General features: G+C 40.2%; 1 protein-coding gene across 5 annotated transcripts in view; it reads right to left on the bottom strand.

The window, feature by feature from the left end:
- The window catches only part of TSC2 (TSC complex subunit 2), a 3048576-nt gene that overhangs the window by 2984794 nt on the left and 37698 nt on the right, over positions 1-26084 (bottom strand). For all 5 annotated transcript variants that reach the window (XM_044089186.1, XM_044089187.1, XM_044089190.1 and 2 more), the window contains exon 3: positions 5629-5715. In XM_044089186.1, the coding sequence (XP_043945121.1) occupies positions 5629-5715 (87 nt within the window). The remainder of the gene's footprint in view (positions 1-5628; positions 5716-26084) is intronic.

Raw genomic sequence — 26084 nt, 5'->3', positions numbered from 1 at the left:
TCCTAAAATTCACCACCTCCTCATCACCTCTGGTTACCCCAAGAAATAACTGATAAAGGAATGGTGGAGGGTATCACCAAAGAACAGTTTGACACTGCACTCTCTAAAGCTAAAAACATGACTTTGATGGGTCTTGATATTCCAGGATGCCTCAAACAGCTTGAAACAAGACCTGTCAGGGCCACTAGGACCTCTGTTTAACCACAGCCAATGGACTTGTCCTGGTAGAGTGGAGGACATCAGCAGTCATCCCTCTGCAAAAAAGGGATCATAAACAGACGAAGGAAATTACAGACCCATAAGTTCAACTAGTGCTGTATGCAAGACCATGGAAGGAATAATTATGGACCTGATAAATAATGATATAGGAAACCTGCAAACACTGGATTCAACCCAGTTCATCTTTGACAAGGACGGATCATGCCTGCTCAATCTTGTGGAGAACTATGAGAAAGTCACTAGGACCATGGATGAGGATAAAACACGGCACACTTCCTACCTTGACCTGGCAAAGGCATTTGATACAGTCCTCCACTTGGGAATTATAGATCAACTCAAAACAACTGGGCATAAATACCTACTTCAACAGATGGATAGCTTAATGGCTTACAGGAGACATGTTGTTAAGAGTAGGTGAATCCAAATCCACCAAGAGGCCAGTCACTAGTGGTGTGCCACAGGGCTCAATGCTGGGGCCACTCTTGTTCAGAATATACTTCTCTGAAGTCAAGGTTACTGCAGAAGGCCTCTGACAAAGTTTGCAGACTACTGCAAATTGGGGGCAATCACTGAATCTCCTAATGATTTAGATATGCTTCAGAAGGGTCTGACTCAAACAAATGACTGGTGCTAGAGCCACGGCTTAAAAAACTAAATGCAAAAAAAAAAAAAAAAAAAAAATGCATAATCATACCCTTTGGGAAGTCAAAAAACACCTGCAAATTACACCATTCATAGCAAAACTCTTAGAGGGGGTCTAGGATGCGAGAGACCTTGGTACTCCGATAGTAGCCTGAACTTTGACTGCCATGTGTCCATAGTGATGAGGAAAGTCTTCCTATATGGCACATCTAATATGGAAAAGCATGGCATCCAGATTCAAGTTACAGTTCCACTCTATTTGGCTCTCATCAGACTAATCAAAAGGAGTACAATGCACTTTTTGGCATGTACTGTACCGGGAACTTACAACAGCTGAAGCAACCTCAGAGATTCCTCACAAAGAAAATACAAGGCGTCAAAAACATGTCCTATGCAGATAGACTAAAAGCCCTATCTCCTTTGCCTCTTACTGTCTATTAAGAGGTGACCTATGCTAACCTACAAGGCACTCAAATCCAGCTCTGATGGAACTGTTGCACATTCACAAGACAAATAGCGTGTGAGCCACCTTATCCAGCTGCAACTTGAACAAAACAGAGATGGATGGGTCTCAACATTACCCCTTCTCCTGGTTCGCTTCATGCACAGTTTGGATCAATAGATACGGCAGTCTGTAAAATACTCAAAGGCGTAGGCAAAAACCTATGCCATCCTCTAGCCCCTAGGGTTCAAAAATGGGGTAAAATTTGGGCAATACTGGCTAGACTTGCAAGGGATCTTTGGCTGTTAGCCTAGTAATCTCCTATGAACCTATGAATAACTATAAATAGTCCCAAAGTGGAAAAGGAATACAGCAAGACTGCATACGGTCACCCTACTTATTTAGTTTATATGTGGAATAAATCGTACAAAATATTAGTTATATGAACCATGTGATGGAATAAATTTGCCAGGAGATGCATTAACCTCCGATATACAAATACCATTCTTATTGCTGAAAGTGAGGAGAGCTGAAGAAACTGCTGGTGACAGTAAAATTAGAAAATGCATAAGCTGCAAATAAAGTAATATAACCCTACCAATTCTTTGCAAACAGACTGGGAAGAATTGGAGACTAGTAGTGATTTTATTTTCCTGGGCTAAAGGATTCCAGCAGATGGCAACTGCAGCCATAAAACCAAAAAGATGCTTGCTTGCTGGAAAGCTATGGCAGACCTGAATAAAAATTTAAACAAATACATCACACTGCAACAAATGTCAGTGTAACTGAAGCTACAGTCACCCCAGTAACATACATCAATCAGATCTGGACTATAAATAAAGCTGTGCACTGGAAAAAAAAATTCAATGAACTTTAACTGTGGAATGCAAGAATATCAAATCCATTACTACTGAAGGGAATAAACCTAGACTGTGTGTTGGAGGGTCCGACAGCAAAATAAACAATACTTTGGCCACACAGTTTAACCTATGCAATGGAAATAGTCCAAATTCCAAATAATATGCATAATTTTGAACATCCTGTTACAGATTAAGCATCTTACCCCACCCTTACTACTACCTTATATTCCACTGCAATGTGTTACTCCTACCCTTATTTGCTAATGTCTTAATGAGCCCTTGGCAGAACTGAATCAGTCACTCTGTTCTCTTCTGAAAGTGCTCATCCTGATCAAGGTTCTTCAGAACCTACCCAACTCTAGCCACTTGCTAATCTAACCCACCATTTCAGACCCCCACCTTTTATCAGCTTCCCAAAACAAAAAAAAGAGGGGGGGGGGAAAGAGTCCATCACCTTTGTACTCCAGTTAATGGCACAATTTATTAACCTTGCTGAATTTATGCTAAAAAAATCTTCCAGTAGCAAATTATTCCCGAAAGACCTTTAATTCACTTGTCAGAACACTCACCATTACACTTTTGCAACCCAAAGACAAGCCATCTAGCCTGCAATACCTAGAAGAGTATCAATGTAACACTATTCCATTCCTCTTGTGCAACTCTCTATTACCTATGGGTGGTCCGTAAAGCCTGTGGAAATTGTTGAAGGGTTCCTGCAATGAGCTCCTTTAAATACACAGGATGGCAAAATATCTGGCCCTTTCAACATGTCTATCCTTAAATGCATTTTTCCTCCTGGAATTCACCTCCACCTGTGCTTTGTTGTACATTAAAATTTCTGCCCTAGAGTGTGCACTGATATCAGGCGACTTCTCTTCCCGTCATTCTATGTCAGAAGGAAGCTACAGACCAGTAAGAAATCTGTAAGCAAGGATGTTACAGGCTATAGCCAGAATTAGTTTTTCCATGTCCCAACTGTTCCATCCACACCCAAACAATCTAGTTAGTGCACCTTATATGCAAAGTATGTTATGCTTAGTGTGTGCTATCATATGCTAAACATCCTGCAGAAGTACCATATTGCATTCTTTCAGACTTGCCAAAAATGACAGTCCATCTGGTCAAGGCTCGCTCCAGCCTTCCATGAGGAAATGCTCTTGAAATAAATAAGGGGACTCCTACTCAGTCTCTCAAGATCATTCTGGAAAAAAGATGAATAGTTTTTGGCCACTCCAACCTCCTAACTCACCATATCCAGCTCTAATACAAGTCACTAAATCAAACCTTTGTTGTCAGTGTCAGGGAATTCTCCTTCTGCACAAGCACATAAATTTATAATCATTTAGATGGGAATTGATTACACTGTCCTTTTCCAGGCTACACTGAAGTGTCTGTTGTCTTTTTCAGAGAAGGTGTAGGTGTAAAGGCCCTGTAAAATTGAAAGCCAATCTGTATCTCTGTTAAGAAATACTCACCTAAAAAGTGTTTTTTCTTCAGCTCTTCGCTCCTTTGGCCCACTTTTACAGCTTATTACTATCCCTGTTGTTCCAGTCTGTCGTGAGTTTCACAACAGTTACAGTTCTGTCGCCTATAGTTGCTTATACAATACTACTGCAGGTTTATTATCACATCAATCTTGTTCTACCAGTACTTCCGGATGACAAACATCACTATTTGTGGCATGATACTAGGATTTTCTTTCACATGCACTTTTCTGTCTCTGCCTACTCAGCCCACTTTGCCCATTGGCTGCTCTCCCAGGTGACTATGCCCACGCATCCTCAATCACCCAACTGCTTATTTACATGCTACTCCAAAATGTAATTAATTATATTGCCAAGAGAGCACCCCCATTGCCTAATCCAGGATTTAACCCTGCGGTATTCATTAGTACCACCCAGGAACAAGAGCTCCTATAAGGAGATACATAAGGCAGCAAGAGCCTTAAAAAGTGTTTGGAAGGTCTATCAAAATCCCTACATTGGGAGAGTGGTGGGTGCAATGGCATTATGATGTCCTGCCACTTCCCCTCTTAAATAGACTGCTAGTAAAGGTTGTACAGGCAGCAGTTTCCCCTGAACCCTCACCCCATAACTGGCCAACAGTCATTCACCTTCCCCGTAGCAGGCTAACCCTACCAGTAACCAAAGTGCATTCCTAAAACTTACCAATAGTACAGGCAGAATTCCTGCCTCTGTCACAGAGCCTTCATATGCACTTTTGTTGCAATAAATGTTATTTTTCACAGCCTTCTATACTGCCCAGTAACTTTTGTTTAGCTGCTCAGGTTAGTGTTATCCTCCATGTTAATTTTACTTATTTCATTGCTTCTTCCGTTTGGTATAATACTTTCCATACCATTCCCAGCAAGAGAGCAACCAAACTAGCATGCTTATCTAATTAAACAAATTATTTCCAGTGACGGACCATGTCCCCCAGATTTCTTTTTTTTGTTTGGCTCTACAGATTTAGTGTCCTCAGTTTCACTTCACTATTCAAGTTCCACAATCAACTTCATACCTCTCAACTGTCCAGATTTTTGCCACTTATTTTTGGTCCGTTCCTCATAAAATGTGTGGTTTTCCATCAAATCACGGAGGACTGACAACAACAAACAAGACATGAGTTTCAGACTTCATATCCTTCAGAACATATATAATATTGTAAACTCTGACATTCTAGCAACTTTTTACCATCACTCCTATAAACTTAAAACCTGTCCCTGTTTTTTGGGCCTTCGACCACCCATTATTTTTTTGCCTTTTCCAGACTTGTTTAGAGGTTGAGAGGTATGGTCATCTTAGTTATACCAGTTTGAACCCTCCCTCTTAAATATTTAAGCTCCTATTTCAATAAGGCCTCTATAACCTTAAGCATTACTTTAGGGAAGGCCCCATCAGATGCTGTACAGCAAGATAGCCTTCTTGTAGTCCATTATATATGCTTGACACCCAAATAATCTGCACTTGGCACTACCTAGTCTCTTCGAGCTGAAAGGTTCCCAACAAAGATCAGAGGGACAAGAGGGATTCATCCACATCCTTTCCAAAGAGCCTATCCCGGGGAGATGTGCTACAGTTTCCAAGAGCATCAGTCTATATTCTTTTGGTCTTAAATCCAAGATGCCACTTATTCAAATCACTTGTTAACCTTACCTGGACCTCTTGAATTACTTACCCTGGTCAGTGGAACTGCTCCTGAGACTGTGTTTCTTACAACAGCAGTCATTAACATCAGACTTTGGAAACCAACTGTTCATTGGAAGGAATGACGGAAAGCAAAGTTTCTATGCAAACATATTTCAGTACTGGTGCACACAATTTAAAGTAGGTAGGAAACAAGGTAACAGCCATCAACATGCTGTCTAAAAAAGGTAAGTATACATATGGGTGTGTGAAAGAGATTACGCAATTCACTAGAAGTGCTGCTTTATGTTAGGATTAAAACATACACATGGATACATACGGTTTCAAATTTTTTGCATTTTGCTAGTTCTCGCACTTGGTTTACAGTTCTAATTCGGTTATTCAGCCCACACTCTGCATTCAGCTCCTACAAAAACAAATACAAAACAGTTATGATAATTAGACTAAATAAAAAGATCTACCTTCTTTTAAAACATTTATATCACCAGCTTTACATATTTTATGCTAAAAGGTAGCATGAATCTTAACAGTATGATCAGCCGTAACAAAAAGTGCCAAGCACTAGACATTCTAGCCACCACAGTAAAATCCATTTTACAAAGAAACACAAAGCAATTTATGACCACTGAGAATTGCACTAAAGAACTAGATTTAACATATTTCAGATGAGCAGTCCTTCACATAATCAAAAATTCTGAGTTTACAGTATAATGGAAATGCCAAGGAATCCTGATTTGGACTTTGGAACTTTCCCGAGAAGGACTAGTAACAGTGAAGAAATGGGCCATAAGAAGCCAGATTGAGGAGGATGATGACATGAAGTCTTCAAATTAAGCAGGCTACAAAAAACGTCAACAATTACTCCTGAGCAGTGCCATAGGCTGGTCACTACCCCATGAAGTTTACAATCTTCTACAAGGAAAAGTGATAACCTGTAATGGAGACCAAGTCGATCTTTCTACCGCCCAAGATGATAGAAGTTAAAATTATATACCACAGCAATCCAAACTCCAGTTTAGCTAAAAGGTGATCAAACAATTCAAGACAAGAATCATCCTAGCATAAAAGTGTTGGTTCTATAAAGGTTTGGTCTTACCTCCAGAAAACAAAGCATCTAGGATGTAATACCATGAAGTATTAGCCCTTGTATCGACAGCAACTACAAACAATTCTAGATGGCAAGAAGTCCAAGGGTAAAACCATTTTCAGTGAAATTATCAAGAGATCCTTGGCACTGCAAAAGTGAAGTTTTAAGGTTCAACAAGACAAACACCTTTGTCATCATCAGTCTTATCTAGAAGTAGTCTAAATGGACCACACAGCTACTGATTTGGAAGGCACTTCTCTCTCAGCACAATGAAAGACAATATATTAACCTGGCATTAGGAAGACAGGCAGAAAGCAGGTGGAGTGCTGATGCAGTGCCATATAAGCCTCGTCTCACTTCTGACAGTTTTCTTAAAACTGCAAGACTGTACTTTTTGCTGCACTTTTGAACCACATTTGACAGCCATCCATAGACTGCAAGACTGTAGACCTTTTGCTGCAAGAAGAGAAAACAGTAAGCCATCTGTTCTATACTGACCAATGCTCGTTTCATCTCTCCATTCAAGCCCTAAACAGAGAGAAGAAATAAGTGTAAAAAACAAAAGGAAATGGAGGTTTAGTTTTGAACTGAAATAGTCCTCATGCTTTGGTTGGTACATTCATGTGGTGAGCCTGTATTTAACTAAATCTTACCAAGGCAAAACTGATATGACTGTGGTATATATCAAGGGAAAAATGGAACAGCTAGGCACACTCTTCTTGGGATAAAAAGTTCCAAGCCCTAGCAAAAACACTAGAGCCAGGGCTGCTAGAAAAACTAGTGCAAAATCCCCCAAGAATAAGAGCTTGCTGTTGTGCTAGCCCCTGATCCGACAGATTATCTAAGAGGCCCCACTGTGGCAATAAACAATAGTCCACAAAAAGTTAAAAAAAAAATAAAAAAATTGAACAGCCAGACAAGATGTCTGGAAATGAAGAAATTGACAATGAAGTGTTAGATCAATTATGACATGAATGATATGAATGGGAATCTCAGATGCAAAGGCCAGAAGGGCCATTTATTAAAACAAGTACAACTTGAAGAAGTGACAGAGGTGCAATGCAGTAGTAGAGAAAAATCACTTGTTAATTCAGTTAAATTCTGAAAGCAGTAAAGCCGTTTCACAAAACTAAATGTTACAGTCAATTCAAAGCAAAGATCTTTCTACATAGAGGCAGAAAGAGTTGGTAGCACAAACCGCAGAAGTAACTAAAAATCAGGAAGAAAATAATTTAAGAGACCTGTTGGATTTGATAGAAATGGATAAATAAGTGAAGACATGGACTGTTAAAAATTAATAAGCCACACTACTAAAGTAATAGGAACTAGAGAGAGATCTGCACAATACAACAAAAATTAACAGAATACATAATTGTGCAGCAAAACTAGTAAGAGACCAGATATTATCATGAAAGCGTAAATTAGTAAAGGAAATTAGAGGCAAATAGATCACCACCACCGTTGTAAGCACCAACTAGAAACACTTGTGAAACAGTTAAGAAAAGCATCATCATTACTGGAAGAATACAGAAAAAGAAATCAAACTAAAAAAATAGAAAAGCGAAGGAGCCAAAACAAAAATACATCAAAACAGATCAGGATTCAAGTTGCACTGACTCGAACAAATTAAATCTCTGTGTATGCTGAAACCCTAAGAGGAGATGCACTGAGAAAAATAAAGAACAGATACAAAACAAACAGTTTAGGGATGACCCAAAGAAATTCTACAGGAAGCTAGGAAAGAAAACGGCAATAGTTTAGATACCACCAAAACAGAAAAGTAATGCATTCTGGAGGAATATCTAGGAGGATCCAGAGGAAAGTAATGCATTCTGAAGGAATATCTAGGAGGATCCAGAGGAAAGTAATGCATTCTGGAGGAATATCTAGGACCCAGTTGAGTACAATAAGGAGGGTGAAAAGATAATAGCACAAGAACAATTAGACTCATACAGAAGATATGTTCTGGAATGAAGTAACTCCTACAGAGATACAGATAAAGTTAAGAAAGGCTCCCGAGTGGAAAATGCCAAGCCCAGATGCTGCGCCTAATTTTTGGTTAAAGGTACTATCATCTTTGTACTGGGAATTAGCCTACAATAAAAACTACTTGTATATAAATCCTGAAAAGGACACCAGGCTGGCTAACTGGACAAAAACACACTCATACTCGGCTCTTAAAAGTGAACCTGGATATCACCATATCGACTAATAACCTAACATGCAAGTTATACATGGGAATTGATGCGGATAGGAGTATACAGTCATTTCAATAAATCAAACAATCATGGCCATAGAAAAGAAAAGGAACAAAATAGATTCACATGAAACAAAGGATCAGCTTTTATTTAACAAATCCATAATGGCAACCTGTAAAAAGAGGAGGAATCTCAGTATGGCATGGATAGGACATTTGATAGTATTCCTCATTCCTGGATTATAGGATGCAGGAAAAGATCTAGACACAGATCTACTTTTTCCTGTAGAAGAAAGGTTATTTGAACCTAGGAATTACCACAGGAAAACAATCTTTGTGAGTAGGGGTTCAACAAGACTTCTGGATCTTTTCCTGGAAGCCTAGTCTACATAGAAGCTCTCTTACCCATGTAAGAGATTCCTGGCACTTTAAAGATAAGCAAGTCAGCTAAATAAGGAAAAATGTGAATGTCTTATAATCTGCAGTAGGCTATCACTGCAGCTACATCCTTTGTAAATGTACTTGAAGCAGTGGATAGTCCAGAGGGTAACGCATCCTTTTATTAATTATACTGTGTCCTGGAGGTAACTGATGCATTCTGATGTCTGCCAAGGAGATACACAAGTTGGAGTTCCCCACAGATGAGAGACTTTCTTTGTTACCAGTGAATTTGAAGACAATTTGTGAAGAAGACTATGACAAATTATGAAACTGGTAAGGAACACAAGGCAGCCCTATTCTGAAGGGAGGGGGTGTGAGCAAAGCTAGCCACAAACTGCCACAATCCCTTGAAGGAAGAGCGGCAATGCAAATGTGCATGCCTGCCGCCATTAGGTTCACCAATTTTATATATATATATATATATATACACACACATATATATATATATATATATATATATATATATATACACATACATATATATATATATATATATATATATATGTGTGTGTGTGTGTATCTATCTATATCTCATATTTCTTTATAAATATATGAAGATAAATATATAAAAATATATATATATATATATATATATATAAATATATGAATGAACACACAATTATATTTATAAATATTATATATATATATATATATATATATATATATATATATATATACATACATACACACACACACACACACACACACACACACACACACACACACACACGTGTGTATATACACACACACACGTTTTTCTTAAACATCTTTATCAAGTTATTTGTGACATAGGCATATTTACTTTCATATAAAAGTAAATGTACTGTACTAAGTTCATGTTTAAGTCTACAAACATTATACTTCACAAAACAAATATTGCTATATATCAAATAACCTGAACAATATGATTACTCAACTCCTGCCCTCCCCCTTTTTTTTTAAACAAGAAATATCTTTATTAAACCAAATGTTATTTATATATTTGACATTGGTTTACCAGGATAGTCCAACTGGCTAGAAAACCCCAGGAAGTAAAGCTCCTCATTATTACAAGTAAATATTATGATGTTAAACATTTAAATTTGTATTGCAAATATACTTTGATATATACAATATACTTGGATATAGACTTTTTTCATGGAGAGAAAATAAAATCCAGTTTCAATAATCCCATGTGGAATTAATACAACCATTTACAAGAATGACATGGCAAAAAGTAAACTGTAAATTGCATCAGCAAGAGGAGGTCATACCATGCTTCTGTTGTGATTAAGGATAATATAATATGCAAACAGTATTAAGTGCACACCATGGGATGATACAAAGAGAGGGTATCAAAGTGTATAAAAAAAAAATGGGTGGAGAGGGAGTGCATATGAAGAAAATAGACAGGCAAAAAATACAAGGATTACATATGTACGTACAGTAACCAAAGTGAATTATAGCAGTTAAGCTTTTGGATACAGAATATTATGCATTTGGTTAGACGGTAATATGCATAAGGGGTTAGCAAGGTATGGAACAAAAGCAGAAACAGGAATTCAAGTCTAGTTTTGAAAGTGTAAAAGCTATTCAATGACTTTGCTACATAGTATGATCACTGGGAGCAGTCTGCAACATGGCTTTGTGGGAGTGTGCACCAGTATGGGGGAGGCATTATGGGCAAAAGCCCTCACTGCATTACTATGATGCTGATGCGGACATAAAGCACCTCTTCAAAAAGAGAGTTTTGGCCCTGATCCTGGGGGCAAGGGAGCAAATGAACAACGTCCAAATGAAAGGAGACTTGATGGCTGGCAGGCATTGAGGTAAAAATTAAACAGAAAAAATGCATTTCCTATTACAACGCTCTCATGACTACCTGACAAACTGGGTAAGAATGTCTTGCACCCTGATCACTCTCATTTCAAACAACTGTAATGTTGTGGGGGGAAAAAGCAATAATTCTGTCTGGTTACGGAATGCCAGTAATGTATGCTGTGCAGCTGTCATTTCTGCCACACTGATGCGAGTGATCTTGTTGTGAATAGGTATCCTGAACAGTCTGCCTATTGTAGGGCACACCCAATCTAGGGAGCACACATCAACAGTGACTATGGCTTGGGGCATTAAGAATTGGCACGGATTGCCTGAAAAGTTTGGTAGTACTCCACCTCCACTGACCTTGAGGCTTCAAATCATTGGAAAGACATGAGAAAAAAACATCGGCTTATGGTGCTCCAACCAATAAAATTGAGCCATCCACTGTAAAACCCTCAAATGTAAACCTGGCATGACAAATCAAAAACTGCAGCATCAGCAGTAGATACCAAGACTTTGGAACAGGCATCACCTGGTAAAGACTGTGGTAACATGGTCTTCTGTACTATGGCTTGAGGAATTTAGTCTTGCAAAACACTAGGGGCCAAACTGCAGCATCAGCAGTAGATACCAAGACTTTGGAACAGGCATCACCTGGTAAAGACTGTGGTAACATGGTCTTCTGTACTATGGCTTGAGGAATTTAGTCTTGCAAAACACTAGGGGCCAAACTGCAGCATATGAATGTGATGGAGTGAACTGGCTAGAGGAGAGTCTTGGCCATGTTCACTGTACTCCCTATGGAGCTGAACAACTGGAGCAAAGACTCCATCTTGTTCAACACATCCAAAACTGATAGGACAAACAAAGAACCAGTCATTTCGAATGGGGAAGATGCTGGCCTCCCTGCCATCTCTAGTAAGATGCTACAATCAATATGCAATTGAACACCATGGTGACTGTGGTGATACAACCTTGATGATTCTCAAACTGGTAATGACTGTTCTACCAGAAGTAGAGAAATCTTCTGGAATCCGTTATAGCTTTTATGTGGAGGCAGTCATCTAGTAAGTCCAAAGAGCATATCTGATCTGCTTGTGACAGCTATGGAAGGACAGGCAGCATTGAAACCAAGCAAAAAGGTTTATTTCATGATATATGTCTTTAGTCCTCCTAGAACAGGTCTTACAATTGCTTAGCACCAAAAAGAATCTAGAATACCCCAAGCCTCTATGTTCTTGTAAGGTCTCTGGAAAGAGAAATATTACCTCCTTCCATACTGCTTTGTTTCCTATGGAATGGGACATTGCCATGCCAAGTGAAGTGTAGGGAATGCTGGAATTTATAACAACGGGTATGGTGCAGCCTCTGGATATTACTTCCTTTATCCAGCTCTGTCTTTGCTGCTCTTCATTCAAGTAAATAGGTAAAAAGTGAAAAGCCCCTCCCACCCCCAACTTCAAGAAAGGACCCGTCTGGGAAACATTTTTGAGCTGTGATACAGAATAGAAATTGTCTAGACACAGTAAGGCCTTGCTAGTTTAATTCTGGTAGCTGTCAAAAAAGCAATAACTAGAAAATGAAAATCAAAGTCTAAATCAATTGTACTAGTAGTACTGAATACAGTAACACAGATAAAAGAACTGAAGTGGGATCTTTAGAAAGGGTAGGAGCAAACTGCATAGAAAAATGGGAATTGTGGAATAATGTTTTTGAGGAGGAACGAGGTTTAAGGGAAGGAGGAATTGAATGAGCCATGTACTGTTTGACTAACAAGGACTCTAGAACATTTTCAACTGAAAATATATTAATATGTTTTGTTTTCATTTATATGTCATAAGTGATTAAAAAAAATTCAATATTAGGTGTTATTTTAAATTAATGAGGGGACCAGACTGAGACCAGTCTTATCAACCAGAGGAGATGTTGTGGACCATAATTGGAGAGTTTAAGGAATTTATCTAGGAGGGAAAGAGGACAAGGATCAAGTGGAATAAGTTTATCCTTCCAACAGAACAAGGTGACTTAAGATTACTAGATTTCAAAGGATATTTTAGAGATACACAGTTAAGGCTCATATACACAACACAAGCAGAAAGCTACAATTCAAACTGGAAAGGGATGATGGGGGGATTAAGAAAGAGATTTTGGATGCAGATCCTTAAGGAGGTGGAATAACAGCCATACAGAATATTACATTCATAAAGTAACAACGTATTCTAAGAACTAAGCCAACACAAAAATGGAAAGAGATTTTACTGATGGAGAATACTACAATTAGGAGGTATACATAATAGGCAACAGGAGATTGAAATTTACTGGAGAGAACTGGTAAAGGAACAAAGGTATTGGGAGCAAATAATTAGTGACAGAAAGGTGAAAATTTGGAAGAAGCGAAGACTACATTTGGACTGCATGCTAGACATATCAGCCCCCGAAAGGGAAAGCAGATATAATGGAGTTTTTAGTTGAATCTAGAACAGAAGCTGCAGTTAAAAGGGATAATTAGTAGGGTGTAGGGCATATAAAACATTGCACAATAAACTAAAAGAATCAGGGAGGTTAGAAAAGATTAGATAATAGATAAGCAATAAACAAGGAACAGCAAAAGCACACATGTATGGCTCCCAAGTATGAAACACTCTAGAAGATTTTAGGATTTTGGAACTGTTTGCATAACTAACTGCATTTGAAGTACTGAGTACTTTAATGAAGATAAAAACTGGAAGTGGGATCTTCAGAAAAGGGAAGGAGAAAATTCCAAAAATTGTAGGAACAATACACACAATAAGGTTTTCAAGGAGGAGTGAGATTTAAGGGAAGCAGGATATTGAGCAACTTGCATAATGTTGGACTAATGACAACCATATACAAAAAATATGCAATGGATGTTTTTAACTGGGAACAATTTAATATAGTTTGTTTTCTTTTATATAAAATAATGTTTTTCTATGTCTTAAGTGATAATTCAATAAAGATGTTAATAAAAATAAAGGGGGGGGCAAGGAAGGCTTCACTATTGCTGCTTTATACCATACAGCTGTCCAAAGTCTCCTATAAATTGTAAAGACCCCTTACTTTGGGCATTTAGTGTTGTGGTGACCATGCCAAAAATCACATATGGCACTTACTCATCTGCATCTTGTTCTATGAACACTGAGCAGAATGAAACCTGACACACCAAGGGCAGTTAGTTTTGCCATTCTCCTCCTCTGTGTGTTTTTACTTCTTTGTATCACCAAACAAGAGTGGACTCATAATTTTTGCCTCCTCCTTAAGTCTGCTATCAGAAGAATTAATCCAACATCAGATCTTGCTGCTTTGGCCCCACCTCCTGCCACATTGCACAGTCCATGGAATATAAAATAAGGGTAATATCAGAGATAACAGTGGTCTGCTACTTTAGCTTTTCCTTTAGTGACCCATCCAGTAAATTCTCCTCTATTTTACTAGGCTGAATCCACCAGAAAAAGCACCACAAATATCAGATTGCTTAGTGCCTGGAGAGAGATGGGTGGACATTATCACATGCTTTCTATTACTGTCCACTACCACTGCCAGGGATAATTTGTCAGATCGATGGACACCAAGGATCTGAAGTGCAAGAATCCTCCACATGGCTACTACCAAAAGAACTGGCTCCAACTTGGAAGTCTCTGTCAAGCAATGAGACTTATATAGGTTTGAGGCTTTTCTTAGCAAACGAGTCTGGGACTTCCCATTTCATACTGGTGGCATATTTAAAGGGCTCTAGCAGTGTGGGAGCCATCCAGAACGACTGCAGGGCAAACCTCTGCAAGTCTTCTGCAGTCTCTGCTGTGGAGAAAGGTCTAAGGAACTGGACAAACCTCCTTTATGCAGAATAATGTGGAAGTATATCAAAACGTGAGCTACTATGGGATGACATCCAAATCTTCTGTAGGACAACTCAGGGGGGTTTCACATGCACTGTTTTTGATGTTGCCTACCTTGTTTTTACCCTTCATATCTATCAGCCATCAAGCTTCTCTTACACCTCTCAAGCCCATTCATTTTTGGAAGCAGAGGGCACTAGTTGCACCAGAGAGTGAACTGAACAGAGGTAGCTTTCCTCAAGAGAACCACAGAGTAGTCTGTGCCCCTGCTAATGCGGATTGCTGTGGGAGGGAGTCCTCATCCTTATGGCCAAAGAGTCTGGCATCACCATACCGTACCAGAACCATCTATATTTCAGTATGGATCCCAAAATGCCATCAAGCCAGAGAATTAACTGGTGCCACTCCACCCTATGCTTCTGCTTTGGGAGAGTTTTCCAATATGTACCAAACCCTACTGCTTATGGCTAATTTCAGTGCCTGATTCACAGCAGGAATCCTGCCACAAAGAATGCATATGCAATCCAAAAGACATACCAAAGGAAGCACAAAGTCCACTTTCCATCCTTTCAGAACAGTTGGAATAACCTTTCAAATGTATCCTTTTACCCCAGCTAAGTGTGTGGCATTTTTAGGATAAACTGCAGCTGATCACAGAGTGCTGCTATCCCTAGTGAGGTCTGTACCAAATTCATCTGAAAATATATCAGCAACAGCTTTAAATTTAAAAATGGGTAACAGAGTTATGACTTAATTCAGAGCACTGCCACGTGTGATTATTTCTCAAAAGTCTGAAGTAAAGAAAATAGTATGATTAACTCCTGTCCCACTTCAACCTATATAACTTTCAGATTTTTGCTGATCCTTTTGATAAAGTCTTTAATGTAGGAACATTTTAAATTTATTATATGCCACAGGTTTTGTTTTTTTTTTTTTTTTTTTTTATATAGAGTTTATTGATACTGACATTTTACCAAGGTTGTTTATTTTTTATGTTCAGCAATATATACTGGTTCTGACAAGGACCACATGGTTTATGCTACTTTAGCTGGAAGCAAAATTCATTAGTGTAATTCACAGATAGAGGTTACCTGGGGGCTGGAAATCTTGCAGTTGAATTTTGACAGCTCAAACAGTTTTAAAAGTCCTCAAATTCAGATGTGTTTACTGTGATAGGTTTAAAAGGTTACTGATCGGTGTTTGGATCTTGCTAGATATGACAATATAATAGTAGTGCCCAAGAACTATAAACCCCTCAGTCTAACCAGCCCAATGTACAAAGTCTTGCAGAGTTACTATATTTATTTTTTTGTTAATAGGATAAAGTTACATAGATCTTAAGAACCTTTTCAGGCATGACCCAGGCCAAACAGGCAAGAAAGAAAGAATTACACCAACAGCAAATCAGAGCCAGCATTGCAATTACATCACGTAAATAAAATAACAGTTACACAACAGATGAAGGCCAGCATTACACTGAATAGTATATGGCTGACGTTAGCAACTGTATTTCACATTTAAAAGAGGATATTTACAAAGCTGACCCATTTTCTTCAATTCAAACAAGATAGTATTTACAGCATTAGCAAGGGTATCTTATCCAAGGACAAGGAGGTCATAACATCCTTGCACTCTTCCCTTGCAATACCCATTGAGTACAATACCCCTTTTGGCATGAACCTCACAAAACACATACAGCAGCTGGAGAGACCACAGTAGGTTCCTCACCAGGAGGATCAAGGGCCTCAAACATCTACCCTACACATATAGGCTACAAGCCCTGTCCTTCAACGCAGTTTTTTTACACACTCCTCAGTGGTGACCTCTGTCTGGCATATAAAGCAACCTCAGACCCCAACCTGATGTGACTGCTACATATGCACAAGTCATGCTCCACTCAAGTAACCTGCACGTGCAACCTTAACCTGGTCTATATCATCAATAGGACTTGTTGGCAGGACAGATTTGTGCCCCAGAGACCCCCCTTTCTCTGGAATAAACTTCCTCTTCACATCAAGCAGAGTACCTCATTAATCCGTTTTAAGTGCAACCTAAGATAACTGGATAGGGAGCAGAGAGTACCCCCCCTGGGATTCCACCTGTGTCCCTGCTAGACAGAAGCATCAGGTAATGACTTGTAGGAACATGGGCTAAATTCTTGGCTAGGCTTGTAAGGGCTTCAGGGCCAATAGCCTAGTAACTTCCTATGAATTAACTAATTTATATGATTTCTTAAGCTCCAGTACAAAAACCTCATTGCTCTAAACCTGCAACAACATACTGCTGCCCTAAGAATGCAACATCTACTTAAAATTAGTAAATTATTTGGGGGGGGGGGTCACTAAAGCTATAGACAGCGGCCATGCAGCTCAAAACACCATACCAGCAGCATCTACTTAAAGAAAGAATCTCCAAAAGACTAACCCACACATATGGCTAGAATAAATTTGCCAATGACTGCAAGGTTCATGCAGCATTAGATACTGTGTTAACACAGGAAGGTCTAAACCTTATAAATTAATGACACATTAAAACAGGCTTAAATTAAATGCAAAAAAGTGCAGCATTCTCACTTTGTCTTTATTGTATGCCTTTAAGATTTGTTTACCAGTCTCCCACTTCAGACTAATACGATCGCCAGAAATCTCAGTACTTCAATGGGGTCTATATTATAAAACTGAAAAGACTTTACCACGAACGCTCACATGAGCGAAAATGCCGGTAATCGAAGTTGCTATTGTGAGGGGCTGCGCCCCCCCCCCCCGCTAAATATATATTCTAACTCAGAAGTCACACTACAGTGAGGAAAGGGCAAATATCCCACTCCTCACTGTAACACGACCCCACAATCACAGTTTCTAATCAGGGCATTTTCGCTCATGTGAGCGCTCACGCTAAAGTCTTTTTGTGCATCTAATATAGACCCCCTTCATTGCCATCTCCCTATCCTTTGACTACTATGCAGCAATAGTAGACAAGAGCTGCATCTAAATCAACTAACAACAGGTATTTTACACAGAAAACAGTAGTCATTGTTCCATTATATTCAGCTCAGGTGAGACAAAATTATAGAATACAATTCCCCTTTTAGCATGTACCTATCTAAACACATCATGCAGCTAGAAAGACCTCAAAAGTTGCCTATCTAGAAATACTAGGCTAAAGACCCTCAGCTACAAAGGCAGGCTTAACGTTCTGTTCCTAACCTCTGCCTCAAATGGACTCCTGAACCCTGAATTTATATCTAGAACTGCATGTTAAGGATCCAACCCTCCTTGATTTCCTCCATCTTACAAACAAAAACAAACGATGGCTCCACAAACAGCCGAATTAAAGACCACCTGAATCTCCATCAACAAACAAAAAAAGAACATTTATTACGTAATGTTTTACTTGTGTCTAGAATAATCTTCAGTTACAGAGTGATTATCCTCCCTTCCTTTAAAGCAAATACTGATAATTTGGACGGATGCCCGTAAATTCATCCCAGGCCTGACTTGTTTTGCTCTACTGGAAAAAAGGATATGTACTATTAGAGAGGGTCTTGGCAAGATGACTATGGTTCACAGACTGACTTTGCCTTGTAAACTCTACAAGAACCTTTTAAGTATTTCACTGTAAAGCTATTTAAGAAATATGTGAAAGTGTATAGAAGAAGCACTGGTAGTTGCTTTTGATAAAGGGTGGGGGAAGAAAAAAAAATAGGTAGTTTCTATTAATGCTTTCTATTAATGCTTTCATAAAAGATAAAGCAGTAGTTCAGTTGTGTTTTGATTGTGACTTTGTCCCCCCACTGCCTGCTGACCATCAGCCCATCCATTCCCTTCACTGGGCAAGAGCCATCAGAGAGGGAGAGAGGTCATAATCCAGACAGATGTCAGTGTGGTCCACTTTTTTTTTTTTTTTCATTTTTCTCCCTGGCCCACCAGAGAAGGGACAAGCAATGGACTATTCACAAAGCACAGCCCCTCACTTCTACAAGCTATGCTGCCTCCAATAAGCCCTGCCCTCTCCAACAACATGGGCAGTGATCTCAATGTGTATACACAAACTCCATGCTCCACTTTTCCAGAGCTGCTAAATGAACCCTAGTTGCCAGGTCACAGTCAAGGCTCATCCCTCTGTGCCACAGAGCCAAGATTCTCTTCCTAGACTTATTTTTTATAATAAGAATGACAACCTACTCTACAGTAAAACCAAATCTGTAGCCGGAAACAATTTGAAATTTGACAGCTGCCACACTCACCATATGGCTGCAATATTGTGAAATGGTTGTTAGGGGTAATGAGGAATACCATGCCAAAAAGTTATTTCACTGAGAAAATGAAGGCGGTCACAGTAGTTTAAGCAGTGGGATAAGGAACACCATTTAAGCAAGGTTTTATATGATTTTAAGCATGGGAACAGGAAAAATACAGTGCAAGATCTTACCATAGCAGTAAATGTCCTCCTCCTCCACTGTTGCAGTATCCATTGCAATAGTGAATCCCCTTTCCACGGGTAGTCCATGTCCGCTCAATATACCAAAGCCTTAGGTTGCTTTAAGGCATACTGTACAGCAAACATATGCGTCCTGTTTAAAGCGCAGGGCATAAAAGGGGACATCCTGACATACCATCCTCAGAAATCACAGCCCCAGTAGAAACACCAGTCTAAGCAGAAGGGAAGTAACCAATACATCCAGAAGAGAAACGGACCAAGGAGACGAGGGAGGGAGTGAATACTACAACAGTGAAGAGAACGACATTTACTGTTATGGTAAGAGCTTACCCAACTGTACTATGTCCTTCGATTTCACTGTTGCAGAATTTACTACAATAGGGAGAGTGCAAAAGCTCAGGAAGAAGAAAGGGAGGAGGAAGGACCAGCAGAGCTCTAGAAATCCATGAAGGATGGTCTTAGCAAAACCAGCTATAGCACTGGAAATTCCAACCAACTTATAGTGCTTGGTAAACGTATGCATAGAAGTCCAGGTAGCTGCCTCAAGAAAAGAATTAGTATCCAAACCCTTGAAAGACACCAGAAGCAGCAACAGCTCTAGTAGAACAAGCCTCAACAGAATAAGACGGCTCTTGCCATGAAAGGAACAAAAAGAAATGGCTTTAGAAATCCAAGAAGAAATACTTTGCTTGGACACAGCCAATCCTAAAGACCTAGGATGAAAGGAAAAAAGGGCTGATCAGTAAAAGTTCTAATTTTATCCAAAAAAATATCAGAGTTGTCTATGCACATCCAGTGTGTGCAGCACCCCTTTCACTGACTGATGGTAGAGAAGAGATGAAACTGGGCAAATAGACTGAGTTACAACTCATTCAGCACCTTAGATGAATGAAAGAATTATCAACAAGGGACACTGTTCTCTTATGGAACACTAAAAAAGGAGGGAAAGTCATAAGGGCTTGTAGCACCCATCTGGCAGAAGTAAGGGCGTAACAAAGTGCAGTCTTCCATGAACAATGCTGTAAGAAGTTGAAGCAGCAGGCTCAAAAACAGCCTGGGTCATTTTTATCTAAAACAAAATTAAGATCCCAGGGAGGAGAGCCAGGCTTCCTAGGAGGCTTAATATGAAGGATGGCTTAAATAAACGGTTTAGCTTCAAATCTAGAAGCTAAAGAGGTGATAAAGGCAGACAAGCAGAGATAGCTGATAAATGGGCCTTAACAGAAAAATAAGCCAACCCAGTATTGAGCAGTTCACACAGACCAAGACAGAACCAAAGGAACATCCACAGAAAGTGGACTCAGGTTACAAGACACACCAAATTGAAAACCTCTTCCATTTGGATAAGTAGGATTTTCTAGTAGAGGGTTTCCTGGCCTCCTGCAAGACCCTAAGCATGTCCTCAGAAAAAAGGTGTCTATGTGGAATTAAAATCCTATCACCCACAGTGTCAGCTGAGTGGACAGGTGTGGGTGGATGAGGGATTCCTTGCCCTATGTGAGAAGATCCACCCTGTAAGGTAACTTGTGATGATTGCCCTTGGCTAAATGTAGAAGAGGGAACCAATGCTGTCTCAGCCAAAAGGAAGTCACCAACAAGATTTTGGGAACATCCTGTTGTATTTTGAACAGGACCTTTCGAATAAGGTGAAAGAGAGGAAAAGCATAAAGAAGCATCCCATTCCAAGAAAGAGAAAGGACATCCACCTTCCAAACCAGTGGATCTGGGACTCTGACACAAAGGAGAGGAAGTTGTCTGTCAACAGGGGAGGCAAAAATGTCCACCAGTGGGTTACTCCTCAAAATGAATCATGTCCAGAAACACATCCCCGTGAAGCATCAATTCGGAGGCCTGAGTTATGGACCTGTTCAAAAAGTCTGCCACAATGTTTTGACCTGAGGGAATGTAAACTGAAGTGTCACTTGATACTGGATAGCTAGTTCCCACACTAGGAGTGCAACCATCAAAGCAGATAAGATCTTGTCCCCCCCCCCACTGTTTGTTAACATACCACATCACTGTGGTACTGTCTGTAAAAAACACTTGAGGGGAGAAAAAAAAGGATGAAAGGCCTGAAAAGCCAGCAGAAGAGCTCTCATTTCTTTAATGTTGATGGGGTCCTTTTGCTGATTGGGTGACCAGACTCTCTGCACCTTTAGGGAACCAAAGGTTGCTCTCCATCCCACATATGAAGTGTCTGAACAACTCCTGAGAGGGAAGAGGAGATTGAAAAAGGGAGCACTGGATTCAGAGTCAATTGCTGAATCCAGCACTGAAGTTCTAGCTTGAGTCATGGAAAATTGATGGGATGAGAATGCTGAAGCCAAACTACCTTTAGAAACCACTGAAGTTTTCTCGTATGGAGTTTGGGAAACAGGAGCATAGGAATGGTGGAGGCCATGAATCCCAGAACTCTCAAATTCCCTGTCTGTTAACTGAAAGAGATAATGACCAAGAAGATGAAAGAAATAAGATTTGGCGCCTGTGAAGGAGTCTGAAAGGACTTCACATTTACAGTGAACCCCAGCCTCTGCAGAAGGGAGATGGCAAAATGAAATATTTGCAGCAATATCTCTGGAGAGGATGTCTGAAACAGGTCGTCTTCCAAGTAGGGAAAAAAAGTGGATCTCCCCCAAGCCTGCAAAAAGCAATCACAGGAACAAGGCATTTGGTGAATACCCTTGGGGTAGTAGAAAGGCCAAAGGGCAAAGCAGAGAACTGAAAATGCCAGGAAGCAACAGAAACATAAGAACTTCCTGAAAAGGGGATGACTAGGGATATGAAGGCAAGCATCCTTGAGGTCCAGAGACACTAGATAGGCCTGAGAAAGCAGCACATGGAACAAGGTCTGAAGGGAAAACATTCAAAAAGAAGGGACCTTCAGAAAGGTGTTTAGGTGAGAATAGGTTTCAAAGTGCACTCTTTCTTGGGAACCAAAACCATTCTGGAGTAGAACACCTTCACCCACTGGGAAATGAACTTCCTGAAGAGTTCCGAATCAAAGATCCTGACGTATCCCTGGAAAGAAGGCCATGAAATGCCGATAAAAGGGGGAAGAGATTTCCAGACCATGAAATGCCATATGTCGATAATGGACAGAACCCATGAATCCTGAGTAACCTTTAGCCAGTCAGGAAGGGACATGGAAAGTCTAAGAGAAAGTAATGTGGCTGAAAAGAACAGGATAGTCAGACAGCACCTGGTTTGTTAGGAAAAGGGGCTTCTAAGTCACAGTAATCTGGGTAGCTTTAGCATGAAAAGCCCGCTTCTCACCTTTTTTTTTTTTTTTTTTTTTTACCCTTGGGGAGAGCGAGATTGCCCAATTACAAAGGCCAGCTTACTAGGGTAATTTCTCTGAAATTTAAGCACAAGAGAAACAAAAACATGTTTAAGTTCCTGCAAAGCCTTGCTCTTATCCTAAAGAGACTTGAATCAGCAGCAGCTTCACCAAACAAGTATTTGTTGTCTAGAGGAGCATCCATCAACTTAGTCTTAATATCATCAGGCAAAAGTTGAAGCCAAAGCTAGGAATAGCTCCTCAGCACAGAACCGAAAACATCAGCTCTAGACGAAGCATCTGCTGCATCATAGCTACACTTACTAGAATGACAAGCCAACTAGGAAGAGGTCCCTAGCAAGGAAATATTTCTTCCCTTCAGAGAGTCAGAGAGATTCAAAATTACCCGACAAGCCAAAGAGCAGCCAAAATATACCTGAACACATGGGTCTGATAAATCAATAGCCCTAAAAGTCAAGGTAGCAGAAGTATAAACCTTCTTACCTAGCCTTTCCATAGTTCTGCTGTCTATCAGAAGGAAGTAACTTAGGTGAAGGCAACAACTGAGATGGCCTGTGAGATGACAGACACCAGAGAGGATCACAGCAGGACACCTATAGAGAAATTTGCAGTCCTCAAGCACCCTTTAAAACCTATCAGGTTTTGTGGTGGCCCAGAGGCAGGGAATCTGGAGCCTTAAACACAGTAGAAAAGGCATCCAAACAAAGCAGCCAACACAGGAAGAACAGCAGAAGGTCTAGGAGAGTCAATTTGGCAAAAATCATAGTACATTTTCTGAACCTCAGAAACCTGAGCACAATCCCATTTAAAGAACTCCAGATTGCATCTCCAAAGGAATCTCCTCAAAAGGAGTGCCAGGACTTGTGGACTCCTCTTCCTCAGACCAATAGTCTAAAGGAGAGGGAATCTGAGATGAATAAGCAAGAGATTCTTCATCTGAATCCACCTCCTCAGAGGAATCCTGTTCCCTGGTCTTTTAAGAGGAGTATAGCATTTGGGGGGGGGGGGGGCAGGAACAGAAACTCCCCAAGGAGGTTTCAAAGCCATAAGGACATTAAACAATCCCCAAGTGAAATTCTGCCATTCACTCAGAGTCCTTAGCAGCCAGAGAAACATGCTTTGTTTTTTTGTTTCTTTTTAAGAGATGTCCACCATGTAAAATGTAGAAGGCTCAGACCCCAAACAGCACTCAATAACTGTAGTCGAACTTCCTCTCTAACCAGAATCCGATAAACACCACTAGACCCTTCAGAAATAATCAGCAGTAGTTCTCCCTGAATGTCTGAAGCAGATGTCTGCCAACGCGTGCAGGGACATGCAAGAGGCTGGATCCATGCCGGCTTCCATACCAGTAGAGGCAGAGGAATCCAACATCAGAGCTGGGCAATCCTCCAGGCTTTCACAAGCCTCAGAAGAGACATTCCATGGAGGAAGCACAGCAGAAGAATCAGACTTGGATTTCTTAGCCTTTTTCTTCATGGACGGTTGACCCTCTGACAGGGAATTTTCTTCTATGGTGCCTTTCTCTAAAAACTTAAGATTCTGGTTCTCCAAGTACAAGGCCAGAGAAGAAAGACTATGGAGAGTCTTTGGAATGAAAGCATGACAAACAGAACAGGACATATGGTTGTAGGAAGCGCTGAGGTAAAACAAGCACTACCTGTCACAGTCTTTACGGGGAATCTGTCTCCCACACTGGCTTTTGGATGACATGAACCCCACAAGCAACACACAAGAAAAAAATATAGCAAAAACCCCAATGGGGCACTTATTTGAAACGGCTTGGTGAACAAGCAAATGAAGCAGGCACGCAGATAAACAATCAAAAGATGTGGTTCGGACAGGGGGCAAAGACGTTCTGAGGATGGTAATTCTGGACATCACGTTTATGCCCTGTGCTTTACTTGGGGAGCATGTGTGAGACGCAGAGCATACCTTAAAGCAACCTAAGGCTTTGGTACAGTGGTCAGACATCAGGCTACCCTTGACAGGGGATTCCCTTGTTGTTGTGTCTTTCGGCTTTTCCCGGTTAGGGGTCGCCACAGCGGAACTCCGGTCCGCTAATGACTGGCAGTAGATTTTTACGTGCCGAGTTGCCAGCCCTGATGCACAACCTTCAACAAAGGTACGCCCATTCACGCAGGTCTCCACACAGAAGACACTCTAGCTGAGAATCAAACAGGACAACGGCTTACTCTGAGGCGACAACGCTACTGTAATGAAATACTGCAACAGTGAAATGGAATGATATCTGAGGGGATACTGGTAATAAAGAAAAAGTGGACCAGCAGGACTGTATGCTTCATTAGAATGTATGCAACTAACTGCTGAAAAGTAGAAAGGGTCACTAAAAAGCACTGTCCTATGTGTCATAAGTAAATAAAATAAAATAAAATAAAATGTGACAAAGTAGCGGATCAAGTTTCATAACTTGTGTGCAGAGGGAGACATTTAAATTTCCAATCTTTAACGGGGGTGTTGTAAATATCTAGAAATTATGAAAGGGATATGTAAATGTTATATTTGTTCCTATATTAAGGTTACTGGACATTCATAAATCTTTATAAAGAAAATTAAGTTTTTGTAACTGCATGAAAATAGGATGACAGTAGTGAGGGAATACAATAGCTTCTATGGGAGGAAAACAAAAAGACCCTGTACACCAACAGTAAGAGAAAAACTGAAAAGATTTTACTAATATGACCAATCTATTGGCCTAAATATATTGTCCAGGTAGGGGTCATGTAGAAAAAGTTCAATTTTCAAGATTTTTAGTTGGATAAAATAAGAATGGTCTGGGTAACATCTACATAGACAGGCTTTTGCAGATGAAATCCTACTAGCAATGCAGATTGCTGATTAGATCAAAGTGTGGGACATACTTTGAACATCAAGTGCTCTTCAAGGTCAGTGCTACAGCTAAGAATTAGGTAATTAACAGAAACCTGGTTCAAGGCTCCCGAGAGCCACCCCAGCACTACCAGGTTATACCTCATACCATGCTTTTCGGCCCCAAAACTTGGATCGAACCACAAAAGGAGGGGGAGTATCAATATTTGTCAAAGATACCCACACCTCCAGGTTGGTGGCACAGCACGAAGCATCAGAAACTATCCATGTGCCACTAACAGTGGGTAAAACTGCCTTCCAGCTTATAGCCTGCTACAGACCACCCTCCCAAACCCAGGAACCCCACTCGGCCTTCCTGAGAACACTGGAAAATATGAAGGTCTCTCCAAACACCATTATATTGGGTGACTTCAACTACCCAAACAGACTGGGAGCATTACTCTAGCTCCAACACCCTAGCCCAAAGGTTCCTAGAATTTACAAACTCAAATGCTATGGAGCAACTTGTTACCACTCCCACAAGAGGGGAAAACATACTGGACCTGATCATCACCAACACGGGGACTCTATGCTCCAGACCAGAAGTGTTCCCTCACTGGTAAGATCAGACCATAAACTAATCTCACTGGATATACACATCCCGACCCCACCCTCTGCCCAGAAAACCACAGTGAAAAACTTCTCTAAAGCAAATTTCACACTCCTCAAAACCGAGGTGGAATCCTTCAAAGCCCCCGAGCCTATGGAAAATATGTCCCAGACCGCAGAATCCTTTATAAACGCATTCTATGAACACCTTCAGGAATGC

The sequence above is a fragment of the Protopterus annectens genome, chromosome 12.part0 (genome assembly GCF_019279795.1).
Source record: "Protopterus annectens isolate FY-2018-M chromosome 12.part0, PAN1.0, whole genome shotgun sequence".
In the NCBI taxonomy this organism is placed as follows: domain Eukaryota; kingdom Metazoa; phylum Chordata; order Ceratodontiformes; family Protopteridae; genus Protopterus; species Protopterus annectens.
The sequence above is the reverse complement of the archived record's forward strand: the minus strand, read 5'-3'. Positions and strand labels throughout refer to the sequence as shown.